The 20,408-nt window shown below is 38.8% G+C and overlaps 1 protein-coding gene across 1 annotated transcript in view; it reads left to right on the plus strand.

Annotated features, from left to right (window-relative positions):
• LOC150091114 (propionyl-CoA carboxylase alpha chain, mitochondrial-like) overlaps nt 1–20,408 on the plus strand; it is a 1,103,107-nt gene that overhangs the window by 309,249 nt on the left and 773,450 nt on the right. Inside the window, exon 6 of the mRNA XM_090381963.1 lies at nt 5,517–5,648. Within this exon, the coding sequence (XP_090238089.1) occupies nt 5,517–5,648 (132 nt within the window). The remainder of the gene's footprint in view (nt 1–5,516; nt 5,649–20,408) is intronic.

Below are 20,408 nucleotides of genomic sequence, written 5' to 3' on the forward strand. Positions count from 1 at the left end.
AAAGTTGCAACTGTCCCGTCACATCAAAAGGCCAGGGACTCACATCAGAATTAAATAATTATGTACACAATGATATAAAAAGTTAAAATTAAAAAAAAAAAATGTAACATGCTGTCATGATTCCTCATGTTGGTTGGTTGGTGTCGTGTCCATTTGAAGTCAAATTGAACCATGCGCTGATATCACTGCTTTAGCTAAGTCCACGATCTTTTCGTTATAAAGTTCTCCCTGAAAAGGGGATTCGTCCATGCTTTGCAAAGTCGCCTGAATTGCAGGACAGCTGAAGATGTGTTCCGGAGTAAGCTGTTCTTTCGGACAGTTTCTGCAAAGTTTATAAGTTCTGGTACCATCCGCACTAATTTTCATACCTGCCATGTGTCGAGTTCTCAGTCTGGCAATGGTCTTAGTGATGTTCCTATTTGCATTAATCTCGCAGATTTGGTGATCAGTTTCTATATGTTTCTGTCTGAGTCTGTGTCTGGCGATGGCGTTAGCATCATCTAGAGTTATGGTTTTTGAGGTGTTGTGATTTAAGTTTCTTGCCTCTTTTGCCAGTTTATCGGCCGCCTCATTTCCTTCTATACCCACATGCGCAGGCATCCACTGTAGTGTGCAGCTCTTTCCCAATTGATGAACTGTCTCCAAATGTCGGTGAATGTCCTGTGTGAGTCCTGTGCGTCCATGTTTTATTGCCAGCAGGGCCGCTCTTGAGTCGCAGAAGATTACAAGCCCTCTGGCTCTGTCTATGTCTCTTAGTGAAATATAACTATTTAGGGCCTCAAGGATTGCCCTTAGCTCACATGTAAAGTTAGAGGCGATGCTGCCTGCACCTATGCTTTGTTGCATTTTTGTAGTATTTGTCAGGGTGGTGTGTATGCCTGCTCCGCCCTTGAGGATCGTCTCGTCAGAGGATCCATCGGTATACATCTGTACTAAGTCACGCCTCGAATAAGTCTCAATTGTTTTGATTCCTATAGCTTTGACAGTGGTCTCGATTTCTTTTTTTGTGCAGTGTTCCACGAGATCCAAGTTTATTGTGGTATTTTGGGGGATGCAAGATGGTAAGGTAGGCTCTTGAAGTATGTCATATTTTGTGAGTTCAAGATCAAGACTTTCTATGATTTCCTTATCGTATTTCATGGTAGATGACCTTTTGAGTCTTGACCTGCAGTTCCAATTTATAAAGGTCCTACAGGAGATATGATCAATGTCTCTGCTGTTAGCCTTATTAGTGAATTTAATTGTGTGATATCTTCTTCTTTGATTGAGTGTCTGAAGGCCGCATTCCCGCTCTGCTTTGGTGTTGTTTGTAGACGAAACAGCCCCGATGATTATTTTGGCTGCTCTTGCTTGGATCCTGTCCAGTTTTCCAAGTGCAGACTCAGAAGCATGCGCCCATATTGGTGCTGCATATTCCAAATTAGCCCTGATAAGTGAGGTATAAGTTGTTTTAAGTGTTTTCGGATTTGCTCCCCAGTTCGTACCGCATAAGCTTTTTAGGATGTTTAACTTCTTCAGTGCTCTGTTGGAGCTATTTTCAATGTGTTTGGTGAAACGTAGTTCTGTGTCGAGGGTTATACCCAGATATTTTGGGTTACCCATTTTTGAAGTGGGCACGCCGTCTATAGCGATAGCTGGGTTAAAGTTCTTTCTGCGGCTTCTGTCTGTGGTAAAAACTGTGTGGTTAGTTTTATGGGGATTTATCTGTAATTTCAGTTCTCTTGCCCAATTCCTTTTAGTGATCTGTTTATGGATATTTCTGATTTTGCCATGTCTCTGCTGGTATGCCATATTGCTATGTCATCTGCATAGCATACAATCTTGGTGTCTTCGTCTATATGTTGATGGACGTTATTAGTGTATAGCAGGAAGAGCAGGGGACTGAGAACAGAGCCTTGCAGGACTCCCTGCCATGTTCTTCTGTCCCTGGAGTAGGCCCCATTATATCTTACTCTGATCTTTCTGTCTCTTAGAAAGTCTGCAATCCATATTAGGGCGTTACCCTTTATACCATGTTTGTATGCTATTTCAGATTCCTCATGTGATGCTAGAGTTAACTGCATTTACATGCTACATCATGTAAGGTTATATATATTTACAATATATATAATATACAAGAATGGCACTCATACCTTCTATGTGAATATTCATTGATGCACTCTTGTTTAAAGACGTGTGGATATGGTGAGACTTTGTCTCCACATTTAGCAAATGAATTTTTTTGTAGTACAGGAAAGCCTGTCAGATGGTGTGAAGAGGAGTACGAGCTTGTTCATATAGCTTCTGGGATTTGAGTGAGCTGGTAGGACTTCTTTCCTATAGAATTTATTTGTGCAAAACTTATTCAAGTTGACATCAAAGTGCTGTACTTCTGTTAGCATTTGATTTGGGAACAAGTGATCTTAGATATCAGATGAACTAATGAGACCCAAGGCAGATAAAAAAAATAAAATGCGTGGGAAGCATACAAATTATCAGGCGACACAGAAAGCTATGGTAGATATAAGCTAATCTGTAATCAAGTCACAAAGGAAGTTAGGCAAGAGAAGGCAGATTATGAGAAATCTTTGGCAAAGGATGCAAAGAAAAACAGTAAAGACTTCTTTACTTATATAAACTCTAGACGGAAGGGGATGAGTCGGATTAGTCCATTTGAATCAGCGGTTTGACTGTAGATGATCATTCTCAGATAGCTGCCAAACTAAATGAGTATTTTGCGTCTACATTCATAAATGGGGAGTTATTCAAGAAGGGGAAGACCAGATGTTTATCAAACTCTAACAGGGAGTTAAATGAGTTTATAATAACTGAGAGCAAAATGGAGGATAAATTGTGGAAGTTAAACATAAGAAAGGCACCTGGGGTGGGTGGGATCTATCCAGCTGTACTAAAGGAGGCAAAGGAAGTAATCAGACACCTAGCCATAATTATGAGAGCATCAGTGGAGTCAGGGGAGGTCCTCGCATGCTAGAGATGTACAAATATATATCACCAATTCATAAAGGGGATCAAAGGATGACATGATAATTATAATTACAGACCTGTTAATTTGACTTCTGTTCCAAGAAAAATAATGGAGTCACTGGTCAAATAAGCATTGCAGGTCATCTAGACAAGACTGCAGTAGTTCAGATACAGCATGGGTTTGTTCCTGAACAAAGTGGAATTCTTCTCTGACCAATTTGATTGGATACTATGACGTGGTCACAAAGGAACTGGATGCAAAAAATAATTTTGATAGCATATACTTGGATTTCAGGAAAGCTTTTGATACTGTTGCATATGGAAGACTACTGTACAAATTGGAGCAGTGTGGCGTTAAGGGCAAGTTGCTACAATGGTTAAAAGGATGGTTGAGTGGAGAAGACAGAGAGACATAATCAGTGGTCTCTCGCAGATAGATCACTGTGATCTATCTGCAGATTCTTAATGCATGAAGAATCACTACTGATAATCTAATCAAGAGTATTACTTCTTCTAGTTGCCTCCCAAACATGCTTATGTAGAAAACAATCATCCAATAAATCCACAAAAGCCTTGCTAGTGTGTGAGTGACCAACCCACAAATTCAGTCAATATCTGGGAAATTAAAATCCCCCATTATAAGACTCTCTGATTTACTGGCCCACTCTATTTCCTTGTATAGTTTCTTATTATACTCATCAGAGTCATTATTCCTATAGCACACTCCTATTCTCAATTTTGATCTCCCAATGCTCATGTCACACCAAACTGACTCGACACTGCACTGTCCTACGATGTCGACTGTCTTCACTTCCTTGGATTTTATGTGTTTCTTAACTAATAGCATAACCCCTCCTCACTTCCTATCCTGTCTATCCTTTCTGTACACATTGTACTCCCCAAATTCCAGTTCTGCATTCCTTATATCTATGTGACACTACATCTCTGATATTCCAAACAATATCTGCCTTTGATGTTTTGAGCAATACCTCAAATTCATCAAATTTATTTACCAAACTCCTAGCATTGGTGTATACGCAAGTATACATGCACCTGTTCTTATTCTTAGCTACCCTAACACAACCCATGTGTTTACTTGTACTGCAATGACTCCCAGCAGTCTGAAATATCCTGCATCTTGTTTTCCAGGCTTCTGCTCATTCCAATAGAATCAGTGGAAGAATCACTTTCACCTCTGCCAGTGGCTACTGTTAATCTATTAGTCCTTGTATCCCACCAAGCTAGCAGTTTTCTGACCCACATAATTCTGCCTCAATAGCATCAGCAAATATTCTTGCACCCTTTCTATTTAAGTGTATCCAATCCCTGTAGAAGCAGTCCCTTCTGTTAACAAGTACAGACCAGGCTGAAAAAAATTCTACCCTTTGAGCCTTGCACAATCATTCCAGGGCCGAATTGATCGACAAGGCTCTCATCATATACTCCCTCCAATCGTGTCTCGGCAGAATTGTAGACACATTCAAATTCAACCCTAATTTTTGGCTTTTTTTTCAGCCATTTTGGGGGCAACATCCCAGTTGTTGCCCCCAAAACCTCTCTCAGGCTTTTAGATTCCATTCAAAAGATGGCATTTAGATTAATTAATGACTCATATCTAAGAAAGTTTTTCCATTCTGTCTCATAGGCATTCTGTTTCTGCTGCATGCCTTTTCTGTAGATCAACAACAGTCAACAGCCTTTTACTGTCCAATTTCAAACTCACAGAACCAACTTTTTTTCTTCCTTATTCATTCATACCTCTTTCATTTTCTGGAACAGTCTTCCTTCATATGCATTTTCTGAAAATTAGAATCTACAGCAATTCAAGTCTAATGTCAACAAGTATCTTTCATCTTCTCAATCTGCTGTCCATGCACAATACTCAGTCCTATGGGTTCTAATACCTTGGAGTTAAAAAAAATTAATTAAAAAAAAAAAAAAAAAAAAGCAGTGTGTTTGAAATGTGTGAAAGGGGTATAAAACTACGAGAATTGCTTTCAGTCATCATACCATGTGGCAGCTCTGATCAAATTAACAAAGAGAAAAAAAATTCCATTTTGTTTGTTAATTCAGCAATTCATTCATTAGGTTGTACATTTCCATGTGATGAGTTTGTAAAAAAATCTATATATCTCTCATCTCTCATAAGCGATAAGCTTTGAAACGAAAATATGTTTTTACTATAATTATTAGTATTTATTTCCCTACTTATAACCACTTATTTAAATGCTTAATCAATCGAAAACATCTTTCCTGCATATACATAAAGAAGGCAAAATACATATCTTAAATGAGAAAAAGCATCTGCTAAAACTAATAATTGTTCTCTTAACACTATCACTAACTTAACTACAATCTCAGAGCACAGCACATTGTGCTGTGCTCTGAGATTGTAGCTCTCAGAAAAGCTTTCTGTGAAAAGAAAAATATGTTATTCCTGTTTATGTTCCTATTTTTAAGGTGTAAAGTTATATTTTAATCTCCTTCACTTTTCTACAAATTTCCATTAGAAGTTGAGAATATAAAAGTTTTCTAAATGAATTTCTCCTCAGAGTCAAGAAGGAATAACTTTCATTGGTCCCAACTCAGAGGCCATTCATTTTATGGGTGATAAAATAGAAAGTAAGAAAATTGCTAATAAAGCAAAGGTAAACTGTATACCTGGATTTGATGGAGTGGTTAAGGTAAGCAATTGCTGTTGAAATGAATGATAATTTTTAAATTCTGTGATTGTGTTCCTTTTGTGTAATGCTGTTTTGTATGGTAATATTAGTATGTTCTTTATAACACACACACACTTTTTTTCCCTTACTGTCAGCACAACTTATTTTCTTGTAGTTTTATTATTATTTTATAGTACTGATCTTCAGTGAAATATTTCTTTAAATTAACTGTGCCTTAGGAGTTTAAAATAATTGCTGCTTTGTGTCCCTCATGTTAGGAATGCATGGACTTACGAGTTTCAGCATAATTTATTGGAGTGATCACACATATAGGATGTTCTATATGTTAGTTTAAAAAAGCATGTGTGTATCCTGTATGCACAAAAGATGTTTTATGTGAAAACAGGTTACTTAATGCTGTAGGTCCTAAGATTTTAACTACATGGTTAAAATCTTAGGACCTAAAGCATTAAGTACCATTTATATATTTTCATTTAATTTTTTATTTATATAATTTTTTAGTGATTGATTAATTGTGCAGCTTAAGCTTGAAGTACTGTTTGATTATCTATTAAATCCTTAGCAAAGATTATTATCTTAGTATTCTTATTATCTTATATTATCTTAGTATTCACCTCTGAGATCTGTATTGGATCACTTTACCAATTGGATCACAATTGGTAAAGGTTAAAATTACATGAAAGGAAAGTAAAAAGAGAGTAAACAAAAGTTCCATTACATTAATAGATTAATTAATTAAAAACATATCCCTAGGAAGAGGGAGTGTACCACCTTTTCCTGGTTGTCATTTATGAAACTGTATGAAAATTCGCGTGTTGAAAAGCCAAGAGCTGGACGTGAAGCTTTCGATGTCATTGTCATCACTTGATAAATGACATAAGTTATAAGTGAAAATTTATAGTATTAAAGTACCCAGGATGCATCGCGTTAAACACGTGGGAATTTGATTCGTTTGAGCTGCCATATTGGTGATAGATTCGTAGGTAATCTGGTGTTTAGAATTTCGTATGATCTATTTTGGCAAAACCATTCTATGGCAAGGGCTTCATATTGGAATATCTTATTATTCGATTTAAGCGTCATTAGTGTAATTTCGTTATCTATTAATGGGTCATGATTAAAATAATGAAACTATTATAATGATAGTATGCTCTCGTATTGGCTGTTCCATATTTTGTGGTGGTACTACCTATGTAGCACGTGTTGCATCCTTGTTGACAAGGTATATTATATTGTTTATATCACGGAATTTTTCACACGCAGAACACATAAACCCAAACCAACATCAGTTGTAAACCTATCTTCAAAATCTTTCGCACCTGCACAATTATCTGCCCTCAAATATGGGTTCAATTTTGCTATCAGTAATTATCACTACTCTATAAAAGACAGTATAGTAGAGCTCCAAACGAAATTAGAGAATCATCCTGATAAGAATCACTTAATGCACAAAACAAACAGGATTATTAATTAAAACATTAGAACATTCCCCAACATGAATACACAACAGTTAATGAGCCTCCAAAAATTCAGGAAAGACAATGACATCATCATTCAGAAAGCAGATAAAGGTGACACAATAGTAATTTTAGATAAATCCACATACATCAAAAATATCCAAGAGATTCTGAAGAGGACACCTATAAAATAGATAATACCTACACAATCCCTAGACTAAAAAATCAATCTAATAATTCCTCAGACGGCTTAGGGCCCAAAAAGAAATTGATCTATGCACCTTGCAAAACATATTAATGTCCTACCACATATATTTGGGACAGTTAAACTACATAAAATAAATCACCCCATTGGCCCATAATTTCATACAAAAAATGAACTTTTGCCAACCTATCAGCATTTCTTGTAAAAAAAAAAATATCACCATTAATGAGATTATCAGAATTTAGAGTACACAACACTAACCAGGCATACGAAAAAATTAATACCACTAATAAATCAGACGGAGGCATATTAGCATCCTATGACATTGTATCTCTTTACGCTAACGTAAACGTTGACTACATGTTGCAAAAATGCGGGCGTTACTAGTAACGGACCCTACATTTAAAGATCGGACATCCCTTAACATCAACAGTATTCTAGAATTAACCATCCTTTTAGTTAGGGCAAAACGTTTTCAATTCAGGAATGAAATATATGAACAGGTATATGGCCTACCAATGGGTTGGGGCGCCTCCGTAGCCGGGTGGGAAGGAGCAGCAGTGCGTAGCACACGCTTCTTGATTAGACCGGGGTTCGAGCCCGTCACCACCAAATACGGAGGATGCGGAAAGGTCAGGGAATGACCACCGCTTATCCCCGGAGCAATATGGCCTTAGTTGCTAATGCTCCTAAAAAAAAAACCAAACCAAACCAATGGGTTTAGGCATATCTGGCCACTCTCTGAAATTTACCTTGCTGCCTTTGAAAACCAATTACTAAACCCCTTCGCTCCCAAAACCAAATTTTTCATGCGATATTGCAGATGATGTATTAATTATTGGTGATAGGGTGATAGGGTAAATTAAATTCCATCCATAACATCCATATGGTTCAAGAAGCCACAGGCTTTTGCTGCACTAGCAAAAAAAAAAAAAAAACTAGATAAGAAAACACAAATTATATGCTTCCTCGCACAGGTAAGTATCCAGTGGACCTATAAATTTATTCAAACTGTCAACCTCAACTACATGCGAGGGCAGCTTGTTCCAGTTATCAATGACTTGCTGGCTAAAAGAAAACTTCCTTCAATCTAATCTAAACTTCAATGCCTGAAATTTGAATTTACGAACCTTAGTTCTTGAATTCTTTATAACAGTTAGAATTCCATCTTCATCACAAAATTTTATTTTTAGTTATTTTAGTTTATTTTACTAATCCCTCTCAGAGCCTAATAAACCTCAATCAGGTCACCTGAGATGCTTGGTTGATAAGAAAACAATTGTCAATCTCTGTAGCCCACATAGTCGAAGTCTCTCCTCATATGGTTGTTCTTCTGCTGATCTCACCATTCTGCTGATCTCTAACCACTGCTGATCTCCCACAGGAACTAGTAGTTGTTGGTGACTCTATTGTCAGGGAAACGGGGAACATGCTATGTAAAAAGAATAGGTGGAATAGGACCAGAGTATGTCAGCCAGGGGCAAAGGTTTATGACGTTGTAGAGAAGATATCATCTTTTAAAGGCACAAAGGGTGATATTGTTGTACACATTAGCACTAATGATATTAACAGTAGGAGACCCGCAGAATTACTTAACAAGTACAGGTCACTGATGGAAAAAAGCTGTGAATTAGGGTTGAATTTGAAAGTGTCTGCAATTCTGGCCAGACACGATAGGAGGGAGTATATGATGAGAGCCTTGTCGATCAATTCCGCCCTGGAAAGATTGTGCAAGAATATTTGCTGATGCTATCGGGGCAGTGTTAGGTGGGTTAGAAAACTGCTAGCTTGGGGGGGGGGATACAAGGACTAATAGATTAACAGTAGCCACTGGCAGAGGTGAAAGTGATTCTTGCACTTCTTCATTTGGAATAAGTAGCACCCTGAAAAACAAGATGCAGGGTATTTCAGAGACTGCTGGGAGTCATTGAGGTACAAGTAAACACATGGGTTGTGTTAGAGTAGCTAAGAATAGGAACAGATGCATGTATACTTGCATGTACACCAATGCTAGGAGTTCGGTAAATAAATTTGATGAATATGAGGTATTGCTCAGAAGATCAAAGGCAGATATTGTTGGGATATCAGAGACGTGGTATCACACAGATATAAGGAATGCAGAACTGCAATTTGGGGAGTACACATTGTACTCCCCAAAGGAAGTATAGACAGGATAGGAAGGGAGGAGGGGTTATACTATTAGTTAAGAAACACATAAAATCCAAGGAAGTGAAGCCAGTCGACATCGCTGGACAGTCCTATGTCGAGTCAGTTTGGTGTGACATAAGCATTGGGAGATCAAAATTGAGAGTAGGAGTGTGTTATAGGCCTAATGACTCTGATGAGTATAATAAGGAACTGTACAGGGAAATAGAATGGGCCAGTAAATCAGAGAGTCTTATAATGGGGAATTTTAATTTCCCAGATATTAACTGGAATTTGTGAGTTGGTCACTCACACATAAGCAAATCTTTTGTGGATTTATTGGATGATTGTTTTCTACATCAGCATGTTCGGGAGGCAACTAGAGTAACTACTGATAATGATAGGCAACTACTGATAATCAAATCAAGAGTAATACTCTTGATTTGATTATCAGTAGTGATTCTTCATGCATTAAGATCGGCAGATAAAGGAACCACTAGGTGGCAGTGATCACAGTGTGCTGAAGTGGGATTTACTCAAAGAAGTAACTACCATTAGGGGTAAAGGGAAGGGTTTTTGCTTTTGTAAAGGTGACTACGGTGGTCTTAGACAGTATTTAAATTCTACACGGTGGGACCAACTGATGATGTTACCAACAGAAAATTTAAAATAGGAAGCATTCAAAGAATTTATCTTGGAAGCTACTAGGCTTTACATACCAACTAAGGAATATTGTTCAAACTTTAGGCCTAAATGGATGTCAGATGAACTAATGAGACATGTGGCAGAGAAGAAAAATGCATGGGATACATATAAATTAATGGGTGACATGTGGAAGCCTATGATAGATATAAGCTGGTCTGTAACCAAGTCACAAAGGAGATTAGGCAGACAAAGACAGATTATGAGAAATCCTTGGCAAAGATGCAAAAAAAAAACAACAAAGAGTTCTTTACCTATCTAAACTCTATAGGGAAAGGGATGAATCAGATTGATCCACTAGATATTGATGGTTCAACTGTTGATGATCCTGCCCAGGTGGCTAATAAACTGAGTATCTTGCATCTACATTCCCTCATGAGGAGTTATGCGGGGAGTGGAATGCCAGAGGTGAGTTAAACTCTGGCAGTGATTTTGTAATAACTGAGAGGAAAGTGGAAGAGAAGTTGAAGCTAAACATAAAAAAGGCACATGGGGAGGATGGGATCTATCCAGTTATATTAAAAGAGGCAGCAAAGGAAGTAAGCAAACCCTTAGCCATAATTATGAGAGCTTCTTTGGACTCAGGGGAGTACCCATGGACTGGAGATGTACAAATGCGACCCCAATTCACAAAGGAGGATCAAAGGGCAACTCAAGTAATTATGGACCTGTTAGTTTAACTTCTGTTCCAGGAAAATTAATGGAGGCACTGGTTAAAGAAGCACAGCAAGATCATCTAGACAAGACTTCAGTTATAGCTCGGACACAGCATGGTTTTGTTAAGGGAAAGTCTTGCCTGACCAATTTGATTGGATACTATGATTTGGTCACAATGGAACTGGATGCAGGGAATAACTTTGATATCATATATTTGGATCTTAGAAAGACTTTTGATACTGTTGCACATGGAAGACTGCTGCACAAATTGGAGCAGTGTGGCATTGGAGGCAAATTGCTGCTATGGATAAAGTGATGGTTGAGCGGGAGAAGACAGAGAGTGGTAATCAATGGACACTGCTCTTCGTGGACTAATGTTATTAGTGGAGTCCCTCAGGGTTCAGTATTGGGTCCATTGTTGCTTTCTGTATTTATAAATGATATTGATGATTGTATATCAAGCTTAATGTCCAAGTTTGCAGACGATACAAATGTTGGTAGGGTTGTTAAGGACACTAATGACAGCATGCTGCTGCTGCAGCAGGATCTAGAAAAGTTGAGCAGATGGGCTGAGAGGTGGTGAATGAAGTTTAACATTGACAAATGTAAAGTACTACATATGGGAAGCAGTCATTCTACTCTGTGGTCCAATAACTGAACCTTGAGGGACCCCCACTCCTGTCGTTACATGGATCTGGAGAATATCCATTAATCACATAGGGAATAATTTCAGCATAGGTTATTTGGATTTTAGCAAAGCATTTGATTTGGTCCCTTATGACAAATTACTATATAAGCCTGAACAGGTTGAGATTACTTCTAAAATTCTATGATGGATTGCTGGATAGCTGCATGGCAGAAGGCAGTGGGTTGTGATTAATGGATATTCTTCAGATTGGTGTAATGTCAGGGATGGGGTCCCTCAAGGATCGGTTTGTGGAACGGAACACTGCTGTTTCTGATTTTAATAAATGACATCGATGAAGAGATAGAAGGCGTGATGTCAAAATTTGCATATGATGTAAAGATTGGCAGAGTCGTTAATGATCAATGGCAAGCAGTGCTCCTTCAGGATGACTTGAACAGACTTCAAAGATGATCAGAGAAGTGACAGCTAAATTTTAATTCTGCTAAATGCGATTGGGGAATAGTAACCCACAAATAAATTATACAGTTGGTGTGGTTGAATTTAAAAACAGTGGAGAAAGAAAGGAATCTGGGAGTTACAATACAGGCAGATATGAAGTTTTCTGAACAGTATAAACAGGCAGTCTAGAAATTCCGTTGTGTCCTATCGATGATTTATTGAACATTATCCTGTAGAGATAGGGAGGTCATAATCCCATTGTATAAGCCAATTGTAAGACCACATTTGGAATAAGGAAAAATCAAGGCGTAAATGTTCAAGTAAGGAGGCCTCATCTGAAAAAATGACATTGAGCTTCTTTAAAGGGTCCAAAGACGAGCAAGCAACTTGAATGGTGAGATTCTGCAGAAGGACCACTGTATGAGGAAAGACTCCTATTATGTGGGCTAAAGAGCATGGCCACCAAGCACCTCAGTGGTGACCTGATCGATGTTTATAAGGCTCTGAGAGGGATTAGTAAAATGAATGAAGAGGGGAGGGACACAGGCAAAGGACCTATCACGAAGAAATTTATTTCCCAGGTCACTATAATTTTCCCCGAAGCTCCCTCTTGGTCCTCTCCTACTCTCCATGCTACATATCTTATTACTGGACATGGATCTATCAAACAGAAGCTGATCCTGATGGATATTAAGGAGGACCCCTACTGCTCCTGTGGCCAGGAAGAGGACTGGGATCATATGGTTTATACGTGTCCTCACTATGAAGAATTAAGATGCAGTTTAATTTCCAAAATACATGATCTCCCACAGGACAGAGGATAGCTGTACATTACTGAGCAGGAATATTACCTAGCTTTTACCAGGTTTGCCCAGGACCTGGTGCCTCCATAGCCAGGTGGGAAGGAGCAGCAGTGCGTAGCACACGCTTCTTGATTAGACTGGGGTTCGAGCCCATCACTACCAAATACGGAGGATGCGGAAAGGTCAGGAAATGACTACCACATATCCTGGAGCAATATGGCCTTAGTTGCTAATGCTCCTAAAAACCAAATAACAAACAAACAAGCCCAGGACCTGTTTGCTGTAAGAAGATCACGCCTTGCACAGGCAACTGCCCCAGTTGATAACTGGCCTTCTGAGTTTCATCGCTAAAGGATATTCTCTTCCCTCTGTAAGTGGACAAAAACAGGACTGGATCAGTACTCCCTAACTGAAAACAACCTTCATGGACATGGCACCCATGGTCTTGACCGAACTCAATCAGACATGACTACCTGCTAACCGTCCTGTAGGGTAGGATTTGCTCACCCACCATTTTTTTTTTTATAATTTATTTTTATCTATTTTTATTTATTTTATTTTTTATCTATTTTTATTTATTTTATTTTTATCTATTTTTATTTATTTTATTTTTTTAATTGGTCTCCATCTAGGAAGCTCAGTTGACCCTGGCGGAGACCAACCAGATCACCTTTTTGGCATTTACAGTAGTACTGCATTTCTTCACAGCGTACATATGGCACAGATGTGGGAAACCACCAGTGGCACCTGACCCTAACACAATGCACACTATGCATGTTATAAAGAATTCCAGAACTAGGGTTCATGAATTCAAACTACAGGAATTGAGGTTTAGATTAGATTATAGGAAGTTTTATTTTAGCCAGCGAATTGTTGATTGCTGAACAAGTTGCCCTCACAGGTAGTTGAGGCTGACAGTTTGAAAAAATTCAAAGGCCAAGTGGATAGTTACCTGTGTGAGAAGGGAAGCACATATAGTTTCTTTTTTCATATTTACTTGTATTTTTTTTTTTTTTTTTTTGCCAGTGCAGCAAAAGGCTGTGGCTTCCTTGCGCTATAGTATTAGTTGTGTCTTCCTTATACTATAGTATTAGCCATATAGTACTATATGGCTAATACTATTACTTTACTGTAGACTGAGATGAGGTTCCCTTGATCTGAAAAAGGGCCAGTACACTGCCAATACATAAAGGCAGATCTAAGAGTGAAGTGAGTAACTACTAACTGGTCACACATTTCAGTGGTTGAAAAAATCAAGAAGTAAATGATCAAGAGTACAACACAAGATCATACAGATAGGATAGAATGGAATTCATATGGAACCACATATTGTTATGTTAAGGGCAGAGGCCCGTTTAACCAACTTGTTTGGATATTTTGATTGGTCTCTCATGAGCTGGATATTGAAAATAATTTTCACATTGTTTACTTGAATTTCAGAAGAGCATTTGACTCAGTCCTGCATGAGAAGTTAGTGTATAAGGTGAGTAAGCTATGATTTATTCATGCAACAGCAAACAAGGCGATGCACTAGTTCAGTCTTAGATGGTACAGATTTGGACTGTTCAATAGGTGGATTCAGATAAGCCTAAATTAGCTGATTAGAGGAACACAGATGAGAAGAGAAAGATATTTATAATTCTCCCAGGTATAATGAGCATTCGATGATCCGCTTTTATTGTGAGTTGGGTTTGACAGATGTAGTGGAAGATCATCATGTGTGAATAGGTAGCTATGAGTCAGGTTATGCCCAATCCATTCCTTCCTATTCCCTTTTAGATTTAATACATACTACTAGTTATCATTCTTAATCTGAAGCAGTTTATTGCTTTTGTGCTCCTGTAAAATCAATAGGCGCTATATTTTTTTTTAATTCATTGTATCATGTGGTCTGGACGTCTGATGGTATGAGACCGGCAGCATTCTTTACAACAAATTCCGATTGTCATTTCCTGTGATAAAAGTATGCCCAGGTATCCAACAGATGATTCATTTTTGCCTCTTTGTATTAACCTGCACAGATGTTATTCAACTTTGATGGTAGTTAAGGCTGTCATGCATATTCTCTCAAGTATGACAAACTTGGCTTGCTACTTGGGAATTTTAAGCTCTCACATAGCAAACCAAGGTGATATTCATGTGAGACTTTAGTCAAGAGGAATGGAATTTGACAATGTCCAGTTCTGAAGCAACCGAATTCTCTGCTTGCACCTACATGGTGGAAGCAGAGAATGTTAGAAACCATACTGTTAGAAACTACTGTTAGAAACCATAGTTATAACCCCTATATGCAAGTCCTGAAATACAGCAAGTAGTATGATGGAGGTGACCATCTGGGTGTGAACCAGCATAAGCAGAGGCTGAAGTGGGCATCAACACCACACTGCTTATTGGAGACAAAGTGGGAAAATGCATGTTTAGTCTCTAGAGCACAGCTCCAGCAACCATTACACGAAATGATAGATGTCTTTCAAGTTATGATGGGTATCATCGCAAGATCCAAACTCCATTACATTTCGAGGGTACAGCTCTCAAACGGAGTTCACAGGCCAGCAACTAAATAGTTCACCAGACACAGTCTATTGGTCAAATCAGCTAGTGTATAATCTTGCTACCTCTACTCTGCCAGTTAGTGACTGGAGGGAGTCCGAGCACTGTGTATGCATAGCGTGCTGAGGCCACGCTATGTCAAGGAGGTGGGTATAATCTTGCCAGGTGTATGTTATATCCAAAAATTTCATTATTTCACATAACATGTCCTCTCCACCTTTTCTTATTATCGGTGATTTTTTTTTGGGCATTACGCAATGGTATGGCATACTAGCACCTTTATTAATAGTAACATGTTTTTTTTTTTTTTTTTATGAAAACCCCAAACACAAGAGGTATTAGAGCCTATTGCACTTAGTGCCGTGCTTGGGTTGGAGGTTGAGAAGACGAAAGAAGATATTTGTTGACATTAGACTTGAACTTCCAGAGACTAATTTTCAGAAAATACGTATGAATCCAATTCTTCAGTTTCATTTTCTGCCTACACCAAAGCTCACAACAATTGTAGAGCAGTTATTAATCAGTCCAAACTAGATTTTGAACAGACTTAAGAGTAGAAAACTTGCTTCTTGCCCTAATGATAACCGAGCATCCTGGTCTCTTGCCAAAGCCACAACTTTTGCCCATCTCTGCTGCTCCCACCTCTGTCAAAACCAGATGGTTCTATTGTCACTTCAGCCAAGGATAAAGCTGACCTGCTAGCATCCCATTTTTCTTTCAACTCGTGTATTAATGATTTTGGAAAAACACCTCCCACCATTCCCAACACGATCCATTCAATGCCTCCTGTGGTCTTCTGTCAAAAGGATGTCAGAAGAATTTTGACGAATCTCGATGCAAAGAAAGCTCTAATTCCGGATGGTATTTCGCCACTAGTTCTCAAAACCTGTGCTCCTGAACTTACTCCTGTTCTTTTCTTTGCCGCCTTTTTTCACTTTCTTATTCCAAAGGTTTTCCTTCTACTTGGAAATTTGCTCATATGCAGCCAGTTCCTAAAAAGGGTAACAAATCCCAGCCATTCAATTATCGTCCTATTGCAATTACTTCTACTCTTTCTAAAGTAATGAAGAAATCAATTAACTGCCAACTCTTAAACTACCTAGAAACCTTCCTTCTGATGAACGATCAACAGTATGGATTCCGCCAGTGTCGATCCACTGGTTATATTCTGGCTTATGTTACCCATTTATGGACAAATTCAATGGAAAAGTTTGTGAAACACAAGCAGTTGGTCTTGACATCTGAAAGGCTTTCAATCATCTTTGGCCTAATGTTCTTCTAAACAAGCTTCCATCTTATAGTGGCACCTCCATAGCCAGGTGGGAAGGAGCAGCAGTGCGTAGCACACACTTCTTGATTAGACTGGGATTCGAGCCCATCACCACCAAATACAGAGGATGCAGAAAGGTCAGGGAATGACCACTGCATATTCCCGGAGCAATATTGCTTTAGTTGCTAATCTCCTAAAAACCAAATAACAAACAACAAACAAACCATCTTATAGTTTGCCAACTGTTTTCTGTAATTCTGTATCTAGTTTTCTCTCTGATCGCTCACTGAGGGTGATGGTAGATGGCTGTCTTCTAACTTCTCCACTAATGCTGGTATCCCCCAAGGTTCAATTGTTTCCCCCACTCTTTTCCTCTTGTATATTAATATCCTTCTTCCATTGACTGGAAATCCTATCCATAGTTTTGCCGATGATAGCACATTGCATTCCACTTTCCATTTTGAGAAACCTTGCCCTGCTCAATCAGCTTCAACTTCTCGAATATCCGCTACCAATTTCTTAAATGACAATCACCAGGTAATTCTCCAGTGGGGCAAAGACAACTTAGTTGATTTCAATTCTTCTAAAACTAGTCTTGTCTTATTTCTCACGAAAAGGATTCTTCTGCTCCTATGCTTATCTTTGGTGACACTCCGATTTCTAGGCAAAATGATATATCTCTTTTTGGGATTACCCTGACTTCTAATCTCTCTTGGTACAAGCACATTACAAATATTGTTTTCTCTTTTGTTCTCGGCGTTACTTTTCTTCCAAACAGATGTTCACTCTGTACAAATCGCAAATCCACCCTACCATGGAATATTGTTCCCACATATCGGGCGGTGTGCCCAAAAACCTCTCGCAGGCTATTAGATTCTATTCAGAAAAGGGCAGTTAGATTAATTAATGACTCCTCTCTAACAGAGTCTTTCCACTCACTGTGTCATAGACATACTGTTTCTGCTGCATGCCTTTTCTACAGATACTTCCATGGGCATTGTACTTCTGAATTGGCTTCTATAATTCTCACTATCTCTTTCAAAACAGTCTGAACATGTGCCACCACCAGCCAACATCCATTTACTGTCCAGCTTCAAACTCACAGAACCAACTTTTCATCTTCTCGTTTATTCATTCAACTGTCGTTTTCTGGAACAACCCTCCTTCATATGTATTTCCTGAAAATTACAGTCGACAGACGTTCAAGTCTAATATCAACAAATATCTTCTTTCATCTTCTCAACCTCCATGCCAAGCATGGTGCTTAGTACTATAGGTTCTAATACCTCTAGTATTTGGGGTTTTCATAAAAAAAAAATAAATAAATAAAAAAAAATAGTGTGCTGAGGCCATGCTATGTCATGGAGGTAGGTATAATCTTGACATGTGTATGTTATATCCAAAAATTTCATTACTTCACATAACATGTCCAGTCCACCTTTTCTTATTACCAGTGCTTGTTTTGGGGTGTTATGGTGTAATGGCGCCTTTATTAACAGTGACATGTTTTTTTTTTATTTTTTTTTTTACGAAAACCCCAAACACAAGAGGTATTTCAAGAGCCTTTTGTACTTAGTACCATGCTTGGGTTGGAGGTTGAGAAGACAAAAGAAGATATTTGTTGACATTAGGCTTGAACTTCCGAAGACTAATTTTCAGAAAATACGTATGAAGAAAGGTTGTTCCAGAAAATGCCAGTTGAATGAACAAACGAGGAAGATGAAAAGTTGGTTCTGTGAGTTTGAAGTTGGACAGTAAATGGATGTTGGCCGGTGGCACCATGTGTTCGGACTGTTTTAGCATTAGCATTAGTAGAGGCATATGATGCAAGAAAGCAAGCTTATTCAGCATCAGCCAAAAAAAAAAAAAAAACCTCTCCCATTTCACCCCTCCGTTCGTTCGAAATACCTGTCCAGTTGAGCTTTAAATTTGTTTAGGCTATCAACTTCAACAACAAGTGATGGAAGTCGGTGCCACCAACCAACCACCCGCTGGCCAAAGGCAAATTTCCGCACATCTATCCGACATCCGTCCTTCCTCAATTTGAATTTATGCCCTCTGAGGTGATTATTCTGAGAAAGATGAAGAATCCCATTGGCATTGAGCATGCTCAAACCATTCAAAGCCTTATACACCTCTATCAGATCACCTCGCCGGTGCCTAGTCTCCAGACTCTGTAATTTGCAAAACTTAAGCCTTTCTTCGTAAGAGCAACCCTTTGTTCCATTTACTAATCTTGTTGCCCTTCTCTGTACCCGTTCCAGCAGCTCTACATCCTTCTTGAAATGAGGCCTCCAGACCTGTATACAGTACTCAAGATGTGGCCTAACCATTGCCTTATACAAGGGAATAATGACCTCCTTATCCCTGCTAGAAAAATTCCTGTATATCATTGACAAGACACCATGAGCTACTCTTGCAGCTCGTCTGCACTGCTCAGAGAACTTCATATCTGCCTGCACAATTACCCCCAGGTCCTTTTCATTCTCCACCACTGTCAGTGTAGTACCGCAGAGTTGATACATTGCTCTGGGGTTACTGTTACCCATATGTAGTACTTTACATTTGTCAATGTTAAACTTCATTTGCCACCTCTCAGCCCATCTGTTCAACCTTTCCAGATCCTGTTGCAGCAGCATAGCGTCAGTAGTGTCCTTAACGACCCTGCCAACCTTTGTATCATCTGCAAACTTAGACATTAAACTTGATATCTCATCATCAATATCATTCATAAACACCGAAAACAACAATGGACCCAACACTGAACCTTGAGGAACTCCACTAATAACATTAGTCCACGTTGAGCAGTGTCCATTGATTACCACTCTCTGTCTTCTGCCACTCAACCATCCCCTTATCCATAGCAGCAATTTGCCTCCAATGCCACACTGCTCCAATTTGTGCAGCAGTCTTCCATGTGCAACAGTATCAAAAGCCTTTCTAAGATCCAAATATATAATATCAAAGTTATTCCCTGCATCCAGTTCTTTTGTGACTACATCATAGTATCCAATCAAATTGGTCAGGCAAGACCTGCCCTTAACAAAACCATGCTGCGTCTGAGCTATAACTGAATTCTTGTCTAGATGATCCTGCAGTGCTTCTTTAACCAGTGCCTCCATTAATTTACCTGGAACAGAAGTTAAACTAACAGGTCTATAATTACTTGTGTCAGCCTTTGATCCTCCTTTGTGAATTGGGGTTACATTTGCACATCTCCAGTCTATGGGTACCTCCCCTGAGTCCAAAGAAGCTCTCATAATTATGGCTAGGGGTTTGCATACTTCCTTTGCTGCCTCCTTTAATATAACTGGATAGATCCTATGCACCCCAGGTGCCTTTTTTATGTTTATCCTCAACAATCTCTCCTCCACTTTCCTCTCAGTTATTACAAAATCATCCAGCTCACTGCCAATGTTTAGCATTAGCATTAGTAGAGGCTACATCATTCTCCTTCCTGAATAACTCCTCATGCGTGAATGTAGATGCAAAATACTCGTTTAGATTGTTAGCCACCTGAGCAGGATCCTCAACTGTTGAACCATCAATATCCAGTGGACCAATCTGATTCATCCCTTTCCTTCTCGAGTTCAAGTATGTAAAGAACTCCTTTCTGTTTTTCTTTGCATCCTTTGCCAAGGATTTTTCGTAGTCTGCCTTTGCCTGCCTAATCTCCTTTGTGACTTGGTTACAGACCAACTTATATCTATCATAGGCTTCCATGTCACCCATTAATTTGTATGTATCCCATGCATTTTTCTTCTCTGCCACATGTCTCATTAGTCCATCTGACAACCATTTAGGCCTAAACCTTGAACAGAAAGAGAGAGCATTAATTATAGAACCTTTTGAAAGAGAGAGCATTAATTATAGAAGCCAATTCC

Source organism: Mastigoproctus giganteus, chromosome 1, assembly GCF_048544385.1.
Source record: "Mastigoproctus giganteus isolate SK-2022 chromosome 1, ASM4854438v1, whole genome shotgun sequence".
In the NCBI taxonomy this organism is placed as follows: Eukaryota; Metazoa; Arthropoda; class Arachnida; order Uropygi; family Thelyphonidae; genus Mastigoproctus; species Mastigoproctus giganteus.